The following is a 23,898-nucleotide window of genomic DNA, read 5'->3' as shown; positions in this document are numbered from 1 at the left end:
GAACCTGTAGGAAGTGGTGTTTTAAAAATCTGAGAAAGGACTTGGTAGCCAGTGGAACAATGGGACCTGAAGTGAATCGTAGGTTGGTTGAAGGGGTGAAGGTTCTGGGAGCTTTGAGGAATATGTGGAAAGAGAGATCACTATCTTGAAGAATGAAGATAGGCATGTTTGAAGAATTGTAGGTGTAATGTTGTGTTATGGATTTAAGGCATGGGCTATATATGGAAATATATAAAGAGGGTTAATGTGTTGGAAATTAAATGTATAAGGACAGTATATGGTGCAAGAAGCATTGATCAAGTACAAAATGTTAGGTTAAGAAGATTTTTGGTTGAGAGAGCTGAAGTGGGTGTGCTGAAATGGTTTGAACATATGAAAAGAATTAGAGGATAAGTTGTCAAAGAGCATATGTATGTCAGAGTGGAGGAGAAAAAGAGAAGGGAGAGACCAAATTGAAGATGGCATGATGGAGTGCAAAAGGTTTTGAGTATTGGGGCCTGAACATGCATAAGGGTGAAAGATGTGTATGGGATAGACTGAATTGGAGCAATTTGGGATAAATGAGACAACATGCTGTCAGTGGAATGAACCAGGGCTAATTAAGCAGTAGGAGAAATCCATAGAAAGATCTGTAGGGCCCAGTTGTGGGTAGGGGGCTGTGGTTTCTGTGCATTACACATGTCAGTTAGAAAATGGATGTAAATGAATGAGGCCTTTTCTTCATCTGCTCCTGGCACTACCTCGTTAACAGGGGAAACAACAAATGAATAGGAAAGAAAATGCAAGATATATTTACATAAATAAATATGTATGTGTGAGGAGGGTTGATCAAGCAAGAAAGTGGTAGGGTGAGGGAGTGGTGTGGTAATCAGAATGTGGTTGAGAGAGCTGATGAGGATGTACTGAAATAGTTTGGGCATATAAAGGGAATGATTGAAGAGAGGTTTACCATGAGAATATATGTGTCAGAGGTAGAGGGGACAAGGAAAAGAGAAGAGTGAATTAGAGATAGGATAGAGTGAAAATGTTTTTGAGTTTTTAGGGTCTAAACATGCAGGAGGATGAAAGGAGTGCATGGGATAGAGTGCATTGGAGTTTTGTGGCATACAAAGGATGACATGCTGCCAGAGGACTGAACCAAGGCATATGAAGGAGTTGGGAATAGACTCCACCTGCTTGAAGTTGCATTGTGAGTGAAAAGTCACCATTGCCCTCACAGATAGTGACAACTCTTTCCACATGCTCCTTGAGGCACCAATCCCTTAGCTCCCTTCATCAACACAGGCTTCCTTTATCTCCCATGGTTCCATTCCCTTCCAAGACCATTCTTGGGTACCTAAAACACCCTGTTTCCTGTGAGTTCTCTCCATTCAAATTCACATTTCAGCCAACCTGTCTCTCTTCCTGGAAAAAACTTAATAATCTTACTTTTATTCACATTAATTCTCAACTTTCTCCTCTTACACACTCATCCAAACTCAAACATCAGCTTCTACAATTTCTCCTTTGAGTCTGCCATCAGGGCTGTCACCAGCAAGCAGCAATTGACTCGTCTAAGCTTCTCCACCCCTAGCAGACATTAGATCTGCCTGTCTCAAAAACTTTCTTATTTACCTCCCTCACCATTCTATCCATGAAGAGATTAAACAACCCTGTTGACATCACACACTCTTCCCACAAACCTACCATTGGAACTACTCACCCTCCTTTCTTCCTCCTCATACACATTGTGTAACTCTCTGTTGATAGAAATTCCTCACTGCTTGTAGTAGCTTTCATCCCACAACCTGATATTCATAGCACCTTCCATAGGATATCTCTATAAACTCCATCATATGCTTCCTCTTGATCCATAAATGTCATGTATAAATTATTTATTTTATATATTTATTTTATCTCGGAAAGCAAAAATGGGTATGTTTGAAGGAATAGTGGTTCCAACAATGTTGTATGGTTGCGAGGCGTGGGCTATGGATAGAGTTGTGCGCAGGAGGATGGATGTGCTGGAAATGAGATGTTTGAGGACAATGTGTGGTGTGAGGTGGTTTGATCGAGTAAGTAACGTAAGGGTAAGAGAGATGTGTGGAAATAAAAAGAGCGTGGTTGAGAGAGCAGAAGAGGGTGTTTTGAAATGGTTTGGGCACATGGAGAGAATGAGTGAGGAAAGATTGACCAAGAGGATATATGTGTCGGAGGTGGAGGGAACGAGGAGAAGAGGGAGACCAAATTGGAGGTGGAAAGATGGAGTGAAAAAGATTTTGTGTGATCGGGGCCTGAACATGCAGGAGGGTGAAAGGAGGGCAAGGAATAGAGTGAATTGGAGCGATGTGGTATACAGGGGTTGACGTGCTGTCAGTGGATTGAATCAAGGCATGTGAAGCGTCTGGGGTAAACCATGGAAAGCTGTGTAGGTATGTATATTTGCGTGTGTGGACGTGTGTATGTACGTGTGTATGGGGGTTGGGCCATTTCTTTCGTCTGTTTCCTCGCGCTACCTCGCAAACGCGGGAGACAGCGACAAAGTATTAAAAAAAAAAAAAAAAAAAAAAAAAAAAAAAAAAATTTATTTTACATAGTCGCTGTCTCCCACATTAGTGAGGTAGCGCAAGGAAACAGACAAAAGAATGGCCCAACCCACCCACATATATATGTATATACATAAACGCCCACACACACACATATACATACGTATACATTTCAACATATACATACACAGACATATACACATATACACATACATATTCATACCTGCTGCCTTCATCCATTCCCATCGCCATCCTGCCACACATGAAATAGCACCCCCCTCCCCCCCCCACACATGCGTGCAAGGTAGCGCTAGGAAAAGACAACAGAGCCCACATGCATTCACTCTCAGTCTCCAGCTGTCATGTTTAATGCACCGAAACCACAGCTCCCTTTCCACATCCAGGCTTCACAAAACTTTCCATGGTTTACCCCAGACGCCTCACATGCCCTGGTTCAATCCATTGACAGCACGTCAACCCTGGTATGCCACATCATTCCAATTCACTCTATTCCTTGCACACCTTTCACCCTCTTGTATGTTCAGGCCTCAATCACTCAAAATCTTTTCACTCCATCTTTCCACCTCCAGTTTGGTCTCCCACTTCTCACTCGTTCCCTCTATCTCTGACATATATATTCTCTTTGTCGATCTTTCCTCACTCATTCTCTCCATGTGACCAAACCATTTCAACAAACCCTCTTCTACTCTGTCAACCACACTCTTTTTATTACCACACATCTCTCTTAACTTTTCATTACGTACTCGATCAAACCACCTCACACCACATATTGTCCTCAGGCATTTCATTTCCAGCACATCCGCCCTCCTCCGTACAACCCAATCTATAGCCCATGCCTCGCAACCATATAACATTGTTGGAACCCTATTCCTTCAGACATACCCATTGTTGCTCTCCGAGATAACGTTCTTGCCTTCTACACATTCTTCAACGCTTCTAGAACCTTCACCCCCTCCCACACCCTATGACTCACTTCCGCTTCCATGGTGCCATCAGCTGCTAAATCCACTCTCAGATATCTAAAACACTTCACTTTCTCCAGTTTTTCTCCGTAAATATTACATATGAATTTTATACACAAATGCTTCTGCTTTAGTGAGGTAGCATGAACAACTTCATTTATTCCCATCCACTCCCTCAAGTACATGAATTGTTTTCCTTACTTGTGCTTTGGGAGAAATTTTTTTTTACCTGCTTTTCAGCCATTGCTATTGTTATTTTTAAGAATGTTTTTACAAAAGGTCTAAAACATTTTGCTTTATAATTGTTTTGGATATTTTCTTTGGGACTGCTGTTAAAGAAGTCAAGAGCATTTCCCCCTCTTGCCCATCCCATTACACAAGGCAGAATTTTTTCTCAGTGTACTTATTTGAAACAGAATCTGAGTTTCATGAACTTCTTAAAATTTGATTGTTTTATGCATTCCCTACTCTCTTAGCTGAAAAATTTGCTTTAAACATATTCTGTCTTGCAGGACATAGTTGCAAGAAGACAAAGCATGAGTCTAATGATTAATGCAGCCAAATCTAAGACCCAGTATATCTACCTTACCCCTCTGGAGTTGGACCTTGCACTTCACCCAAATATTAATAGATTCATGTAAGTATATAGTGTTTTTTCCTGATACATTTCATGTCTAAGCTTGGATTTTGATAGGTTGTGAAAGTATTATATGATTTTTAATGAGTTTTCTTTATCATTCGTTAATTTGAGTTCCATTTACTTGTACATGTACACCACTGATTTTTCAGCACTCTTGGTTCCAAAGCTTTGCCGGATTAACCATTTTGCCAGACCAACCATGGTCACATAATAATGATTCATCAACACACCTCTACCAACTAATTATACATCTCCCATGTGTCTGAATTATACCATGGAGTACTAGAAATTTAGATGAAACAAATATTAAATGTTTGAGCACCGTAAGATGGTAAGTCTGTCCTACGATTGCTTGAATCCTGTGGGGTCTTCATCTTCTGTTGGTAGTGTTTTTCTAGGTGTGCATCGCCAAAATAATGCAGTTTCATCTGCATTATACACCGGCTCAGGACTGAGATGCTCGTCAGCTATGAGTTTTGCAATTCGTTCACATACTCGGCAGGTCCTTCGTAGTTTGCAGAACGCTTTTCTCTGCACACTTTATTTATGGAAATTCCATGACGCTTCTTGAATTTTTGAAGCCATCCTCCACTATAGTCATGCTCGTGTTGTAATTTAAGTTCTTTATGGAACAACTTAACCTGGCCCATTATCATGCTACCTGACAAGTCCACTCCATCACTCCGATGCTGTCAAAACCATTCCATCGTCACTCGATTGTGCTCTGTACTCTTACCATCTTTTATAGTTTTTTTATCATCATTTTTTTCTTGGAATTGCTGTCTGCATAGAATTTCATTATTTTCTCCCTTTGCTTCTTTATATCATAAACAGTTGATGAACCAATACTGTAGATGTCACACAGCTTACGCACGGAAACACCATGGTCCATTTTTTTCAACAGTTCTATTTTATCTTGGAACAATATGGACTGGTGTTTACGTTTGACACCACGACTAACACTGTTATGTCTTAGAAGCCATAGCTAGGGTTACATTTAAGCAAAGTAAGCTAAGAATCTCACAGAATTGTGTTATCACCACCAACAAGTGCAGTGTAAAGAATGTAAATAAGCGTGCCCTACACACAACGCAATCTGTGGCTGCCCAGTAAACTAGTCTGGTGGCTGCGGTAATTTCAAGTTCCCTCACATAATTTTTTCTGGACTAAAGGAGGTGCCGAACCATCAGTTGCCGAAAATAACCTGGTGTACCTGTGTCAGATCAGGTGCATAAAGATATACACCACTTTTAGGAATTATTTTAGCAGAATTCGGATCTCCAGTCCTGTAGTCTGACAGTGGGCAGGGATGCCCATTTCCTTGGGGTAGACTTCCAGAATAACATTGGAAGAACATATAACCAAGACCTGCTTTGTAACCTAGATTGTGGGGGAAAAAGGTTTGGCTCCTTCATCATCAATATTTCTCCAGGAGACTGGAATTGGTAGTTTGGAAAAATCAACATATGATAACATGGTTGAAAAAATCAAGCATGGCACTAGGGGTAGATTCAAGTGAGAAACTGCAGAAGTTGGTGTCTGAGTTTGGGAGAGTTTGTAAAAGGAGAAAGTTTGAGAGTAAATGTAAGAAGAAAGTAAGGTTATTAGGTTTAGCAGTGCAGAGAGACAAGGTCGTTGGGGTGTGAGCTAGTTACAAGGGAGAAAATTGATGAGAGGAATGGATGAAGGCAGCAAGTATGAATGTGTAATTTTTTTTTTTTTTTTTTTTTTTTTGCCGCTGTCTCCCGCATTTGCGAGGTAGTGCAAGGAAACAGACGAAAGAAATGGCCCAAACCACCCCCATACACATGTATATACATACGTCCACACACGCAAATATACATACCTACACAGCTTTCCATGGTTTACCCCAGACGCTTCACATGCCCTGATTCAATCCACTGACAGCACGTCAACCCCGGTATACCACATCGATCCAATTCACTCTATTCCTTGCCCTCCTTTCACCCTCCTGCATGTTCAGGCCCCGATCACACAAAATCTTTTTCACTCCATCTTTCCACCTCCAATTTGGTCTCCCACTTCTCCTCGTTCCCTCCACCTCCGACACATATATCCTCTTGGTCAATCTTTCCTCACTCATTCTCTCCATGTGCCCAAACCATTTCAAAACACCCTCTTCAGCTCTCTCAACCACACTCTTTTTATTTCCACACATCTCTCTTACCCTTACGTTACTTACTCGATCAAACCACCTCACACCACACATTGTCCTCAAACATCTCATTTCCAGCACATCCATCCTCCTGCGCACAACTCTATCCATAGCCCACACCTCGCAACCATACAACATTGTTGGAACCACTATTCCTTCAAACATACCCATTTTTGCTTTCCGAGATAATGTTCTCGACTTCCACACATTCTTCAAGGCTCCCAGAATTTTCGCCCCCTCCCCCACCCTATGGTCCACTTCCGCTTCCATGGTTCCATCCGCTGCCAGATCCACTCCCAGATATCTAAAACACTTTACTTCCTCCAGTTTTTCTCCATTCAAACTTACCTCCCAATTGACTTGACCCTCAACCCTACTGTACCTAATAACCTTGCTCTTATTTACATTTTCTCTTAACTTTTTTGTTTCACACACTTTACCAAACTCAGTCACCAGCTTCTGCAGTTTCTCACATGAATCAGCCACCAGCGCTGTATCATCAGCGAACAACTACTGACTCACTTCCCAAGCTCTCTCATCCCCAACAGACTTCATACTTGCCCCTCTTTCCAAAACTCTTGCATTCACCTCCCTAACAACCCCATCCATAAACAAATTAAACAACCATGGAGACATCACACACCCCTGCCGCAAACCTACATTCACTGAGAACCAATCACTTTCCTCTCTTCCTACACGTACACACGCCGTACATCCTCGATAAAAACTTTTCACTGCTTCTAACAACTTGCCTCTCACACCATATATTCTTAATACCTTCCACAGAGCATCTCTATCAACTCTATCATATGCCTTCTCCAGATCCATAAATGCTACATACAAATCCATTTGCTTTTCTAAGTATTTCTCACATACATTCTTCAAAGCAAACATCTGATCCACACATCCTCTACCACTTCTGAAACCACACTGCTCTTCCCCAATCTGATGCTCTGTACATGCCTTCACCCTCTCAATCAATACCCTCCCATATAATTTACCAGGAATACTCAACAAACTTATACCTCTGTAATTTGAGCACTCACTCTTATCCCCTTTGCCTTTGTACAATGGCACTATGCACGCATTCCGCCAATCCTCAGGCACCTCACCATGAGTCATACATACATTAAATAACCTTACCAACCAGTCAGTAATACAGTCACCCCCTTTTTTAATAAATTCCACTGCAATACCATCCAAACCTGCTGCCTTGCCGGCTTTCATCTTCCGCAAAGCTTTTACTACCTCTTCTCTGTTTACCAAATCATTTTCCCTAACCCTCTCACTTTGCACACCACCTCGACCAAAAGGTATATATGTATATATGTATATGTATACATACATATGTATATATATGTATATATATTCATGTGAGAAACTGCAGAAGCTGGTGACTGAGTTTGGTAAAGTGTGTGAAAGAAGAAAGTTAAGAGTAAATGTGAGTAAGAGCAAGGTAATTAGGTACAGTAGGGTTGAGGGTTAAGTCAATTGGGAGGTAAGTTTGAATGGAGAAAAACTGGAGGAAGTAAAGTGTTTTAGATATCTGGGAGTGGATCTGGCAGCGGATGGACCATGGAAGCGGAAGTGGATCATAGGGTGGGGGAGGGGGCAAAAATCCTGGGAGCCTTGAAGAATGTGTGGAAGTCAAGAACATTATCTCGGAAAGCAAAAATGGGTATGTTTGAAGGAATAGTGGTTCCAACAATGTTGTATGGTTGCGAGGCGTGGGCTATGGATAGAGTTGTGCGCAGGAGGATGGATGTGCTGGAAATGAGATGTTTGAGGACAATGTGTGGTGTGAGGTGGTTTGATCGAGTGAGTAACGTAAGGGTAAGAGAGATGTGTGGAAATAAAAAGAGTGTGGTTGAGAGAGCAGAAGAAGGTGTTTTGAAGTGGTTTGGGCACATGGAGAGAATGAGTGAGGAAAGATTGATCAAGAGGATATATGTGTCGGAGGTGGAGGGAACGAGGAGAAGAGGGAGACCAAATTGGAGGTGGAAAGATGGAGTGAAAAAGATTTTGTGTGATCGGGGCCTGAACATGCAGGAGGGTGAAAGGAGGGCAAGGAATAGAGTGAATTGGAGCGATGTGGTATACCGGGGTTGACGTGCTGTCAGTGGATTGAATCAAGGCATGTGTATGGGGGTGGGTTGGGCCATTTCTTTCGTCTGTTTCCTTGTGCTACCTCGCAAACGCGGGAGACAGCGACAAAGCAAAAAAAAAAAAAATATATATATATATATATATATATATATATATTTTTTTTTTCCACCTAATATATATATATATTTTTCATACTATTCGCTATTTCCCGCGATAGCGAGGTAGCGTTAAGAATGGAGGACTAGGCCTTTGAGGGAATATCCTCACCTGGCCCTCTTCTCTGTTCCTTCTTTTGGAAAATTAAAAAAAAACAAAGAAACGAGAGGGGAGGATTTCCAGCCCCCCGCTCCTTCCCTTTTAGTTGCCTTCTACGACACGCAGGGAATACGTGGGAAGTATTCTTTCTCCCCTATCCCCAGGGAGATATTTGGGAATAGGGGAGAAAGAATACTTCCCAAGCATTCCTCACGTGTCGTAGAAGGTGACTAAAGGGGATGGGAGCGGGGGCTAGAAACCCTCCCCTCCTTGTATTTTAACTTCCTAGAAGGGGAAACAGAAGGAGTCACGCAGGGAGTGCCTAAAGGGGATGTGAGTGGGGGCTAGAAACCCTCCCCTCCTTGTATTTTAACTTTCTAAAAGGGGAAACAGAAGGAGTCACGCGGGGAGTGCTCATCCTCCTCGAAGGCTCAGATTGGGGTGTCTAAATGTGTGTGGATGTAACCAAGATGAGAAAAAAGGAGAGATAGGTAGTATGTTTGAGGAAAGGAAACTGGATGTTTTGGCTCTGAGTGAAATGAAGCTCAAGAGTAAAGGGGAAGAGTGGTTTGGGAATGTTTTGGGAGTAGAGTCAGGGGTTGGTGAGAGAACAAGAGCAAAAGAAGGAGTCGCACTACTCCTGAGACAGGAGTGATGGGAGTATGTGATAGAGTGTAGGAAAGTAAACTCTAGATTGACATGGGTAACACTGAAAGTGGATGTAGAGAGATGGGTGATTATTGGTGCATATGCCCCTTGGCATGAGACAAAGATTATGAGAGGGAAGTGTTTTGGGAGCAGCTGAGTGAGTGTTAGTAGTTTTGATGCACAAGACCGGGTTATAGTGATGGGTGATTTGAAAGCAAAGGAGAGTAATGTGGCAGTTGAGGAAATAATTGGTGTACATGGGGCGTTCAGTGTTGTAAATGGAAATGGTGAAGAGCTTGTAGATTTATGTGCTGAAAAAGGACTGGTGATTGGGAATACCTGCTTTAAAAAGAGATTTACGTAAGTATACGTATGTAAGTAGGACAGATGGCCAGAGGGTGTTGTTGGATTACGTGTTAATTGACAGGCGCGCGAAAGAGAGACTTTTGGATGTTAATGTGCTGAGAGGTGCAACTGGAGGGATGTCTGAGCATTATCTAGTGGAGGCAAAGGTGAAGATTTGCAGGGGTCTTCAGAAAAGAAGAGAGAATGTTGGAGTGAAGAGAGTGGTGAGGGTAAATGAGCTTGGGAAGGAGACTTGTGTGAGGCAGTACCAGGAGAGACTAAGTATAGAAAGGAAAAAGGTGAGAACAAAGGATGTAAGGGTAGTGGGGGAGGAATGGGATGTATTTAGGGAAGCAGTGATGGCTTGCGCAAAAGATGCTTGTGGTATGAGAAGCGTGGGAAGTGGATAGATTAGAAAAGGTAGTGAGTGGTGGGTTGAAGAAGTAAGATTATTAGTGAAAGAGAACAGAGAGGTATTTGGACGATTTTTGCAGGGAAGTAATGCAAATGAGTGGGAGATGTATAAAAGAAAGATGCAAGAGGTTAAAAAGAGGGCAAATGAGAGTTGGGGTGAGAGAGTATCATTAAATTTTAGGGAGAATAAAAAGATGTTTTGGAAGGAGGTAAATAAAGTGCATAAGACAAGGGAACAAATGGGGACATCAGTGAGGGGAGCTAATGGGGAGGTGATAACAAGTAGTGGTGATGTGAGGAGGTGGAGTGAATATTTTGAAGGTTTGTTGAATGTGTTTGATGATAGAGTGGCAGATATAGGGTGTTTTGGTCGAGGTGGTGTGCAAAGTGAGAGCGTTGTAGAGAATGATTTGGTAAACAGAGAAGAGGTATTAAAAGCTTTGCGGAAGATGAAAACCGGCTAGGCACCGGGTTTGGATGGTATTGCAGTGGAATTTATTAAAAAAGGGGGTGACTATATTGTTGACTGGTTGGTAAGTTTATTTAATGTATGTATGACTCATGGTGAGTTGCCCGAGGATTGGCAGAATGCTTGCATACTGCCATTGTACAAAGGCAAAGGGGATAAGAGTGAGTGCTCAAATTACAGAGATATAACTTTGTTGAGTATTCCTGGTAAATTATATGGGAGGGTATTGATTGAGAGGGTGAAGGCATGTACAGAGCATCAGATTGGGGAAGAGAAGTGTGGTTTCAGAAGTGGTAAATGATGTGTGGATCAACTGTTTGCTTTGAAGAATGTATGTGAGAAATACTTAGAAAAGCAAATGAATTTGTATGTAGCATTTATGGATCTGGAGAAGGCATATGATAGAGTGGATAGACATGCTCTGTGGAAGGTATTAAGAATATATGGTGTGGGAGGCAAGTTGTTAGAAGCAGTGAAAAGTTTATATCAAGGATGTAAGGCATGTGTACGTGTAGGAAGAGAGGAAAGTGATTGGTTTTCAGTGAATGTTGGTTTGCAGCATGGGTGTGTGATGTCTCTATGGTTGTTTAATTTGTTTATGGATGGGGTTGTTAGGGAGGTGAATGCAAGAGTTTTGGAAAGAGGGGCAAGTATGCAGTCTGTTGTGGATGAGAGAGCTTGGGAAGTGAGTCAGTTGTTGTTCGCTGATGATACAGCGCTGGTGGCTGATTCGGGTGAGAAATTGCAGAAGCTGGTGACTGAGTTTGGTAAAGTGTGTGAAAGAAGAAATCTGAGAGTAAATATGAATAAGAGCAAGGTTATTAGGTACAGTAGGGTTGAGGGACAAGTCAGTTGGTAGGTAAGTTTGAATGGAGAAAAACTGGGGAAGTGAAGTGTTTTAGATATCTAGGAGTGGATTTGGCAGCAGATGGAACCATAGAAGCGGAAGTGAATCATAGGGTGGGGGAGGGGATGAAAGTTTTGGAATCATTGAAAAATGTGTGGAAGTCGAGAATGTTATCTTGGAAAGCAAAAATGGGTATGTTTGAAGGAATAGTGGTTCCTACAATGTTATATGGTTGCGAGGCGTGGGCTATAGATAGAGTTGTGTGGAGGAGGGTGGATGTGCTGGAAATATGTTTGAGGACAGTTTGTGGTGTGAGGTGGTTTGATCGAGTAAGTAATGAAAGGGTAAGAGAGATGTGTGGTAATAAAAAGAATGTGGTTGAGAGAGCAGAAGAGTGTGTTTTGAAGTGGTTTGGTCACTTGGGGAGAATGAGTGAGGAAAGATTGACAAAGAGCATATAAGTGCCAGAGGTGGAGAGAACGAGAAGTGGGAGATCAAATTGGAGGTGGAAAGATGGAGTGAAAAAGATTTTGAGTGATCGGGGCCTGAACATGCAGGAGGGTGAAAGGCATGCAAGGAATAGAGTGGATTGGAATGATGTGGTATACCAGGATCGACGTTCTGTCAATGGTTTGAACCAGGGCATGTGAAGTGTCTGGGGTAAACCATGGAAGGTTCTATGGGGCCTGGATGTGGAAAGGGAGCTGTGGTTTCAGTGCCTCATACATGACAGCAGGAGACTGAATGTGAACGAATATGGCCTTTGTTGTCTTTTCCTAGCACTACCTCACACGCATGTGAGGGGAGGGGGTTGTCATATCACGTGTGGCAGGTTGGTGACGAGAATGAATAAGGGCAGACAGTATGAATTATGTACATGTGTATATATGTATATGTCTGTGTGTGTATATATATGTATACGTTGAGATGTATAGGTATGTATATTTGCATGTGTGGACGTGTATGTATATACATGTGTATGTGGGTGGGTTGGGCCATTCTTTCGTCTGTTTGCTTGCGCTACCTCGCTAATGCAGGAGACTGCATCAGATTGGGGAAGAGCAGTGTGGTTTCAGAAGTGGTAGAGGATGTGTGGATCAGGTGTTTGCTTTGAAGAATGTATGTGAGAAATACTTAGAAAAGCAAATGGATTTGTATGTAGCATTTATGGATCTGGAGAAGGCATATGATAGAGTTGATAGAGATGCTCGGTGGAAGGTATTAAGAATATATGGTGTGGGAGGCAAGTTGTTAGAAGCAGTGAAAAGTTTTTATTGAGGATGTAAGGCATGTGTACATGTAGGAAGAGAGGAAAGTGATTGGTTCTCAGTGAATGTAGGTTTGCGGCAGGGGTGTGTGATGTCTCCATGGTTGTTTGATTTGTTTATGGATGGGATTGTTAGGGAGGTGAATGCAAGAGTTTTGGATAGAGGGGCAAGTATGCAGTCTGTTGTGGATGAGAGAGCTTGGGAAGTGAGTCAGTTGTTGTTCGCTGATGATACAGCGCTGGGGGCTGATTCATGTGAGAAACTGCAGAAGCTGGTGACTGAGTTTGGTAAAGTGTGTGAAAGAAGAAAGTTAAGAGTAAATGTAAATAAGAGCAAGGTTATTAGGTACAGTAGCGTTGAGGGTCAAGTGAATTGGGAGGTAAGTTTGAATGGAGAAAAACTGGAGGAAGTAAAGTGTTTTAGATATCTGGGAGTGGATCTGGCAGCGGATGGAACCATGGAAGTGGAAGTGAATGATAGGGTGGGGAAGGGGGCGAAAATTCTGGGAGCCTTGAAGAATGTTTGGAAGTCGAGAACATTATCTCGTAAAGCAAAAATGGGTATGTTTGAAGGAATAGTGGTTCCAACAATGTTGTATGGTTGCGAGGCATGGGTTATGGATAGAGTTGTGCGCAGGAGGGTGAATGTGCTGGAAATGAGATGTTGGAGGACTGTATGTGGTGTAAGGTGGTTTGATCGAGTAAGTAATGTAAGGGTAAGAGAGATGTGTGGAAATAAAAAGAGTGTGGTTGAGAGAGCAGAAGAGGGTGTTTTGAAAAGGTTTGGTCACATGGAGAGAATGAGTAAGGAAAGATTGACCAAGAGGATACATGTGTCAGAGGTGGAGGGAACGAGAAGTGGGAGACCAAATTGGAGGTGGAAAGTTGGAGTGAAAAAGATTTTGAGTGATCGGGGCCTGAAAATGCAGGAGGGTGAAAGGCGGGCAAGGAATAGAGTGAATTGGAATGATGTGGTATACTGGGGTCAACATGCTGTCAGTGGCTTGAACCAGGGCATGTGAAGCGCCTGGGGTAAACCATGGAAAGTTCTATGGGACCTGATGTGGAAAGGGAGCTGTGGTTTCGGTGCATTATTACATGACAGCTAGAGACTGAGTGTGAACAAATGGGGCCTTTGTTATCTTTTCCTAGCGCTGCTTCGCACACATGAGGGGGAGGGGGTTGTTATCAGTGTATGGCAGGGTGGCGATGGGAATAGATAAAGACAGACGGTATGAATTATGTGCATAGGTATATATGTATGTGTCTGTGTGTGTATATATATGTGTACATTGAGATAATAGGTGTGTATATTTGCGTGTGTGGACGTGTATGTATGTACATGTGAATGGGGATGGGTTGGGCCATTTCTTTCGTCTGTTTCCTTGCGCTACCTCGCAAACGCGGGAGACAGCCAACAAGCAAAAAAGATATATATATATATATATATATATATATATATATATATATATATATATATATATATATATATATATATATATATATATATATTTTGCTGTGTCGCTGTCTCCTGCGTTTGCGAGGTAGCGCAAGGAAACAGACGAAAGAAATGGCCCAAACCATCCCCATACACATGTATATACATACGTCCACACACGCAAATATACATACCTACACAGCTTTCCATGGTTTACCCCAGATGCTTCACATGCCCTGATTCAATCCACTGACAGCACGTCAATCCCGGTATACCACATCGATCCAATTCACTTTATCCTTGCCCTCCTTTCACCCTCCTGCATGTTCAGGCCCCGATCACACAAAATCTTTTTCACTCCATCTTTCCACCTCCAATTTGGTCTCCCACTTCTCCTCGTTCCCTCCACCTCCGACACATATATCCTCTTGGTCAATCTTTCCTCACTCATTCTCTCCATGTGCCCAAACCATTTCAAAACACCCTCTTCTGCTCTCTCAACCACACTCTTTTTATTTCCACACATCTCTCTTACCCTTACATTACTTACTCGATCAAACCACCTCACACCACACATTGTCCTCAAACATCTCATTTCCAGCACATCCATCCTCCTGCACACAACTCTATCCATAGCCCATGCCTCGCAACCGTACAATATTGTTGGAACCACTATTCCTTCAAACATACCCATTTTTGCTTTCCAAGATAATGTTCTCGACTTCCACACATTCTTCAAGGCTCCCAGGATTTTCGCCCCCTCCCCCTCCCCCACCCTATGATCCACTTCCGCTTCCATGGTTCCCTCCGCTGCCAGATCCACTCCCAGATATCTAAAACACTTTACTTCCAGTTTTGCTCCATTCAAACTTACCTCCCAATTGACTTGACCCTCAACCCTACTGTACCTAATAACCTTGCTCTTATTCACATTTACTCTTTAACTTTCTTCTTTCACACACTTTACCAAACTCAGTCACCAGCTTTTGCAGTTTCTCACATGAATCAGCCACCAGCGCTGTATCATCAGCAAACAACAACTGACTCACTTCCCAAGCTCTCTCATCCCCAACAGACTTCATACTTGCCCCTTTTTCCAAAACTCTTGCATTTACCTCCCTAACAACCCCATCCATAAACAAATTAAACAACCATGGAGACATCACACACCCCTGCCGCAAACCTACATTCACTGAGAACCAATCACTTTCCTCTCTTCCTACACGTACACATGCCTTACATCCTCGATAAATGAGAATTGGGGTGAGAGAGTATCATTTAATTTTAGGGAGAATAAAAACATGTTCTGGAAGGAGGTAAATAAAGTGCGTAAGACAAGGGAGCAAATGGGAACTTAAGTGAAGGGCGCAAATGGGGAGGTGATAACAAGTAGTGGTGATGTGAGAAGGAGATGGAGTGAGTATTTTGAAGGTTTGTTGAATGTGTTTGATGATAGAGTGGCAGATACAGGGTGTTTTGGTCGAGGTGGTGTGCAAAGTGAGAGGGTTAGGGAAAATGATTTGATAAACAGAGAAGAGGTAGTAAAAGCTTTGCGGAAGATGAAAGCCGGCAAGGCAGCAGGTTTGGATGGTATTGCAGTGGAATTTATTAAAAAGGGGGGTGAATGTATTATTGACTGGTTGGTAAGGTTATTTAATGTATGTATGACTCATGGTGAGGTGCCTGAGGATTGGCGGAATGCATGCATAGTGCCATTGTACAAAGGCAAAGGGGATAAGAGTGAGTGCTCAAATTACAGAGGTATAAGTTTGTTGAGTATTCCTGGTAAATTATATGGGAGGGTATTGATTGAGAGGGTGAAGGCATGTACAGAGCTTCAGATTGGGGAAGAGCAGTATGGTTTCAGAAGTGGTAGAGGATGTGTGGATCAGGTGTTTGCTTTGAAGAATGTATGTGAGAAATACTTAGAAAAGCAAATGGATTTGTATGTAACATTTATGGATCTGGAGAAGGCATATGATAGAGTTGATAGAGATGCTCTGTGGAAGGTATTAAGAATATATGGTGTGGGAGGCAAGTTGTTAGAAGCAGTGAAAAGTTTTTATCGAGGATGTAAGGCATGTGTACGTGTAGGAAGAGAGGAAAGTGATTGGTTCTCAGTGAATGTAGGTTTGCAGCAGGGGTGTGTGATGTCTCTATGGTTGTTTAATTTGTTTATGGATGGGGTTGTTAGGGAGGTAAATGCAAGAGTTTTGGAAAGAGGGGCAAGTATGAAGTCTGTTGGGGATGAGAGAGCTTGGGAAGTGAGTCAGTTGTTGTTTGCTGATGATACAGCGCTGGTGGCTGATTCATGTGAGAAACTGCAGAAGCTGGTGACTGAGTTTGGTAAAGTGTGTGAAAGAAGAAAGTTAAGAGTAAATGTGAATAAGAGCAAGGTTATTAGGTACAGTAGGGTTGAGGGTCAAGTCAATTGGGAGGTAAGTTTGAATGGAGAAAAACTGGAGGAAGTGAAGTGTTTTAGATATCTGGGAGTGGATCTGGCAGCGGATGGAACCATGGAAGCGGAAGTGGATCATAGGGTGGGGGAGGGGGCGAAAATTCTGGGAGCCTTGAAGAATGTGTGGAAGTCGAGAACATTATCTCGGAAAGCAAAAATGGGTATGTTTGAAGGAATAGTGGTTCCAACAATGTTGTATGGTTGCGAGGCGTGGGCTATGGATAGAGTTGTGCGCAGGAGGATGGATGTGCTGGAAATGAGATGTTTGAGGACAATGTGTGGTGTGAGGTGGTTTGATCGAGTGAGTAACGTAAGGGTAAGAGAGATGTGTGGAAATAAAAAGAGCGTGGTTGAGAGAGCAGAGGAGGGTGTTTTGAAGTGGTTTGGGCACTTGGAGAGGATGAGTGAGGAAAGATTGACCAAGAGGATATATGTGTCGGAGGTGGAGGGAACAAGGAGAAGAGGGAGACCAAATTGGAGGTGGAAAGATGGAGTGAAAAAGATTTTGTGTGATCGGGGCCTGAACATGCAGGAGGGTGAAAGGAGGGCAAGGAATAGAGTGAATTGGAGCGATGTGGTATACCGGGGTTGACGTGCTGTCAGTGGATTGAATCAAGGCATGTGAAGCGTCTGGGGTAAACCATGGAAAGCTGTGTAGGTATGTATATTTGCGTGTGTGGATGTATGTATATACATGTGTATGGGGGGGTTGGGCCATTTCTTTCGTCTGTTTCCTTGCGCTACCTCGCAAACGCGGGAGACAGCGACAAAGTATAATAAAGAATAAAAATATATATATATATATATATATATATATATATATATATATATATATATATATATATATATACTATCCCTGGGGATATGGGAGAAAGAATACTTCCCACGCATTCCTTACGTGTCGTGGAAGGCGACTAAAGGGACGGGAGCGGGGAGCTAGAAACCCTCACCTCCTTTTATTTTAACTTTCTAAGAGGGGAAACAGAAGAAGGAGTCACGCGGGGAGTGCTCATCCTCCTCGAAGGCTCAGATTGGGGTGTCTAAATGTGTGTGGATGTAACCAAGATGAGAAAAAAGGAGAGATGGGTAGTATGTTTGAGGAAAGGAACCTGGATGTTTTGGATCTGAGTGAAACGAAGCTCAAGGGTAAAGGGGAAGAGTGGTTTGGGAATGTCTTGGGAGCAAAGTCAGGGGTTAGTGAGAGGACAAGAGCAAGGAAAGGAGTAGCACTACTCCTGAAACAGGAGTGGTGGGAGTATGTGATAAAGTGTAAGAAAGTAAACTCTAGATTGATATGGGTAAAACTGAAAGTTGGTGTAGAAAGATGGGTGATTATTGGTGCATATACACCTGGGCATGAGAAGAAAGATCATGAGAGGCAAGTATTTTGGGAGCAGCTGAATGAGTGTGTTAGTGGTTTTGATGCACGAGACCAGGTTATAGTGATGGGTGATTTGAATGCAAAGGTGAGTAATGTGGCAGTTGAGGGAATAATTGGTATACATGGGGTGTTCAGTGTCGTAAATGGAAATAGTTAAGAGCTTGTAGATTTATGTGCTGAAAAAGGACTGGTGATTGGGAATACCTGGTTTAAAAAGAAGTATGAAGTCTGTTGGGGATGAGAGAGCTTGGGAAGTGAGTCAGTTGTTGTTCGCTGATGATTCAGCGCTGGTGGCTGATTCATGTGAGAAACTGCAGAAGCGGGTGACTGAGTTTGGTAAAGTGTGTGAAAGAAGAAAGTTAAGAGTAAATGTGAATAAGAGCAAGGTTATTAGATACAGTAGGGTTGAGGGTCAAGTCAATTGGGAGGTGAGTTTGAATGGAGAAAAACTGGAGGAAGTGAAGTGTTTTAGATATCTGGGAGTGGATCTGGCAGCGGATGGAACCATGGAAGCGGAAGTGGATCATAGGGTGGGGGAGGGGGCGAAAATTCTGGGAGCCTTGAAGAATGTGTGGAAGTCGAGAACATTATCTCGGAAAGCAAAAATGGGTATGTTTGAAGGAATAGTGGTTCCAACAATGTTGTATGGTTGCGAGGCGTGGGCTATGGATAGAGTTGTGCGCAGGAGGATGGATGTGCTGGAAATGAGATGTTTGAGGACAATATGTGGACCATGTGAGGTGGTTTGATCGAGTAAGTAACGTAAGGGTAAGGGAGATGTGTGGAAATAAAAAGAGTGTGGTTGAGAGAGCAGAAGAGGGTGTTTTGAAATGGTTCGGGCACATGGAGAGAATGAGTGAGGAAAGATTGACCAAGAGAATATATGTGTCGGAGGTGGAGGGAACGAGGAGAAGAGGGAGACCAAATTGGAGGTGGAAAGATGGAGTGAAAAAGATTTTGTGTGATCGGGGCCTGAACATGCAGGAGGGTGAAAGGAGGGCAAGGAATAGAGTGATTTGGAGCGATGTGGTATACCGGGGTTGACGTGCTGGCAGTGGATTGAATCAAGGCATGTGAAGCGTCTGGGGTAAACCATGGAAAGCTGTGTAGGTATGTATATTTGCGTGTGTGGACGTATGTATATACATGTGTATGGGGGTGGGTTGGGCCATTTCTTTCGTCTGTTTCCTTGTGCTACCTCGCAAACGCAGGAGACAGCGACAAAGCAAAAAAAAAAAAAAAATACATAAGTATACGTATGTAAGTAGGAGAGATGGCCTGAGAGCGTTATTGGATTACATGTTAATTGATAGGTGTGCAAAAGAGAGACTTTTGGATATTAATGTGCTGAGAGGTGCAACTGGAGGGATGTCTGATCATTATCTTGTGGAGGCGAAGGTGAAGATTTGTAGAGGTTTTCAGAAAAGAAGAGAGAATGTTGGGGTGAAGAGAGTGGTGAGAGTAAGTTAGCTTGGGAAGGAGACTTATGTGAGGAAGTACCAGGAGAGACTGAGTACAGAATGGAAAAAGGTGAGAACAAAGGAGGTAAGGGGAGTGGGGGAGGAACGGGATGCATTTAGGGAAGCAGTGATCGCTTGCACAAAAGATGCTTATGGCATGAGAAGCATGGGAGGTGGGTTGATTAGAAAGGGTAGTGAGTGGTGGGATGAAGAAGTAAGATTATTAGTGAAAGAGAAGAGAGAGGCATATGGATGATTTTTGCAGGGAAATAATGCAGATGAGTGGGAGATGTATAAAAGAAAGAGGCAGGAGGTCAAGAGAAAGGTGCAAGAGGTGAAAAAGAGGGCAAATGAGAGTTGGGGTGAAAGAGTATCATTAAATTTTAGGGAGAATAAAAACATGTTTCCTGCAATGTCCACTGGAACATTCCATTTCCTCTAAATTTTTTCCATTCAGACTCATATCCCAACCAACCCGTCCCTAAACCTAATAACCTCGCTTTATTCACATTTACTCTCGAACTCCTCTTCACGCACTAACTCGAATCTGCCACCACTGCTGCATCATCAGTGAACAAAGCTGACTCCCATCCCAAACCCCATCATCCCCTACAGATTGCATACTCATGCTGCACTTCAACACTTATGCATTTACTTCCCTCACCACTGCATCCATAAACAAATTAAATAGCCATAGTGACATCACATACCCCTTGCACAGACTAACCTTCCATTAGAACCATTCACTCTCCTCTCGTCCTACTCGTACACACACCTTACACCCCAGTATAAATTCAAAGTGCTTCTAGCAGCTTTCTTCCCACACTGTATATTCTTAAGACCCTCCACAAGACATCTCTATCAGCTTCGTTGCATACATTCTCCAGATCCATAAATACCACGTACACATCCTCCTCTTTCTCTTAAGTTTTCATACACTTTTTTAAAACTAACACCTGATCCATACATCCTCAGACCACTGAAACCACATTGTCTCTTCCCAAAATGATATTTTGTACATGTCTTCACCCTTTAAATCACTACTTTCCCATACAACTTACCAGGTACACTCAACAGACTTATAACTTTGTATTTTGAACATTCATCTTTATTCCTCTTGCCTTTATACATTGGCGCTTTACGTTCAATCTGCCAATCCTCAGGCACCTCACCGTGATCTATACATACAGTGAAAATCCTAACTAACCTATCATCAACTGCAATACCATCTTCTCCAGCCGCCTTGCCATATTTCATCTTATGCAAGGCTTTCACTACCTCTTCTCTCTCCACCAAACTACTCTATATGACTCTCTCACTTTGTATACCACTCCAATGCAAACACCCTACATCTGTCATCCTATCATCAAACACATTCACCTCCTTCAGAATACCCAGTCTATCTCCTCCTCACTTCATCACTGCCTGATACCTCTTGCCCACCAATGATGATCCTATTTGTTCTCTTATTTTTCTTATGCTATTAACCTCCTTCCAAAACATCTTATTCTCCCTAAAGTTTACTGATGCTCGCTCACCCCACCTATCATTTATCCCCCTTTTTTCAATCTCTGCACTTTCCTCTTGACTTCCTTCTGCTTTCTCTTGTACATATACTAGTCATTTGCACTCCTTCCTTGTAAGTACCATCCATATACCACTCTTTTCTCTTTCAGTAGCAACTATACTTCATCACAGCACTCATTATCCTTTCTAACCTGCCCATCTCCCACCTTTTGTGTGCCAAATGCATCTCTTTTTCCCTGAATACTTCCCATTCCTCACCCACTCCCATAACTTCAGTCACTCTTACCTTTTGCAATTTACACTCAATCCCTCCTGGTATTTCTTCTCACAGGTCTCTTTTCCAAGTTCACTTACTCTCACCACTCTTTTCATCCAAAACATTTCCTCTTTTCCAAAAATCCTTACAAATCTTAAATGTTGCCTCCAGAAAATAATGATGAAACTTCTCACCAGATGCCCTTCTCAGAACACTTACATCCCAAAGTCTCTCTTTTACACAACTAACAATTATTACATAATCCAGTATTGCACACTAACCATCTTTTCTACTCACTTAAGTATGCTATGTATCTTCATTTTTTAAACCAGGTATTCCTAGTCAGCAGTGCTTTTTAAGCACACAACTTCACAAGCTGTTTACCATTTCCATTTACATTACTGAACACCCCACACCACCCAATTAACCCTCAACTGCTGCATTACTCACCTTCGCACTTAAATTATTCATCACAAATACCTGATCTCTTGCTTCAAGAATGCTGATACCCTTACTCATCTGCTCCCAGAACACTTACTTATCTTGATCTTTCTTATGTTCGGGTGTATAAGCACTGATAATTACCTGCCTCTCTCATTCCACTTTCATTTTTACATACATCAGTCTGGATCTCACTTCCTTCCACTCATAGACTACCACAACCCCTGCTACCCCTTCCCCAGCTTTTGCCTTCCCACAAAGCTCTAACTTTACTCTCAAGACTTTTCTAGCCATTCGTCTTTACTCTTGAGGTTTTCTTTTTGTGGATGTGGTTACACTACAAGTGAAAAGTCATCTTTGGTTTGACTGTACCATTATCCGTTGATGTATGGGAATGCACTAGGCTTAAAACTTTGGTGGCGAGTAATTTTGCATTACTGAGGTCCTTAGTCCTGCAGGCTCTTAAATAGGTAGGAAATCCAGTTCTTAGGTAGACATGATACCCTGTTACATTTTACAATTTGAATAGCCAACAAGTTGAAGCATCTGTAAAAGTAAGAGTTGTATGTGCAGGGAGTGGCTTGTTAAGGATAGAATAATCAATGATCTTTGTTGTTTGCTGGCATCATTGACCAAATATTTTGTCTTCCAGGATGCCAGACCCTGAAAGAGAAGAGGCAGATAAGTAGATGTCATGTATAAAACAAGAATTACAATATAGTATTAACTGTATTTACTATTGTAGTATCCATTATTTTCTTGAGTTTAACAGTACTTTTAAAAATACATTGGCATTTTAAGTTAAGAAGAAAAATATTTTACTTAAAATATTTTTGCACTGTTATGAATGCAAAAATAGCATGATGCAGAAATTTATAAATAGATATTATATTTTCATATCCTCTAATTTAATCACAAAATGCAATTAGATATTCCTGTTGTTGAATTATTCTTGACAAGTCTAAACTGTATAATGTGTAAAGTTCAGCCCTTTGAGCAGTAGTGTTGCTGACATATTATTGTGTGTGTATGGTTATTATGTACTGTACATCCTTTAGAAATAATTGTGTTATTGCCATGAAATTTAAAGCTAAACTTTAGTTTTTTCAAAGTACAGTAATTTATGACATTACATTTGAAAGTTTATGCACATTTCAATAACAAAGATACCCAGCACAGTCTATTACATATCTTTCCCATTTCGTAGTATCTTGCTTCTATGATAGTATTAATTCTACAAATGTGATTTTCACAGTATTGCTAATGTTCATAAATAAAATATAAAATTAGATTGATGTGCTTGTCTTCTTTCATATCTTTGAACTCTCTTCTTAAAGTTTTTTGATGGTACAGTTTATTTAGCAAGTCTCAAAAACTACATTAACAGCTGTCATTAGAGGATATTAGTTGCTAGTTGTCAGCTCATAGTAGAAAGAATACAAAAGGACAGTACCACTTATACTACTTAAGAGATTATGAAAACTAAACATCATATTGTAGTGGTGTAGTACTTTTCCTCTTTGTAGTGACTTCTTAAATATTTTGATGATAGGAAAAGCCTTTTGCTGGCTTAATTCTTCCAGTATCTTAGGAGATAAATTGTTTTTGACATTTGATTTATATGGGTTTAATTTTTCAAGATATTTAGGTAGTTTGTAGCAGTGAATATTGGGCATGTTTAATTTCTCTTTCTCTGTCTAGTAACTTTAGGGTGCAGTTGCCAGAATGTGGATGCACTGTTAACCTTAAGACATCCAATTATGACTATTGGAAAGGAATAGAGAACACATAAGATAAAGGACACTGTTTTGGAAAAAAAAAGAAAAATAAACTTTATTAAGCATAGAGAGAGAACAAAAATATTTTGTTCCAGGTAGTAGATTACAAGATTGCCGAGCCTCAGTTTGCAGTTTACTCAGTGCAATGGCAAAACATGTTTTAAGCATATGAAAAGGACAGGCGATTGAATGCTGTAAGAATGACCATTTCATGTTTTACCAGTGTGATATACAAACAATTCATCCATTCCATTTTAAACTATGCCTTACATACCTGGTCTTCCACCCACTCAAAAGCAAACATAACAAAGCTGCAAACCACAGAAAATAGTGCACTAAGAATCATCATTGACTGTTTAGTAACCACAAGCACTCAGCACCTTCACACTGAAATAAAGATCCTCCTGATATAGTCCTACCTCAACATACTTGGCACTCAATTTTATGCAAAAGTACTAGATTCTCCACCCACCCAAACCACTCT

At 41.7% G+C, this 23,898-nt stretch overlaps 1 protein-coding gene across 1 annotated transcript in view; it reads left to right on the top strand.

Annotated features, from left to right (window-relative positions):
- The window catches only part of LOC139766042 (structural maintenance of chromosomes protein 6-like), a 353,590-nt gene extending 330,659 nt beyond the window's left edge, over positions 1–22,931 (top strand). The window contains exons 17-18 of the mRNA XM_071694167.1: positions 4,021–4,145; positions 22,289–22,931. Of these exons, the coding sequence (XP_071550268.1) occupies positions 4,021–4,145; positions 22,289–22,325 (162 nt within the window). The 3' untranslated portion in view covers positions 22,326–22,931. The remainder of the gene's footprint in view (positions 1–4,020; positions 4,146–22,288) is intronic.
- Positions 22,932–23,898: the final 967 nt, after the last annotated feature.

This window comes from Panulirus ornatus, chromosome 56, assembly GCF_036320965.1.
Source record: "Panulirus ornatus isolate Po-2019 chromosome 56, ASM3632096v1, whole genome shotgun sequence".
NCBI lineage: Eukaryota > Metazoa > Arthropoda > Malacostraca > Decapoda > Palinuridae > Panulirus > Panulirus ornatus.
The sequence above is the reverse complement of the archived record's forward strand: the minus strand, read 5'-3'. Positions and strand labels throughout refer to the sequence as shown.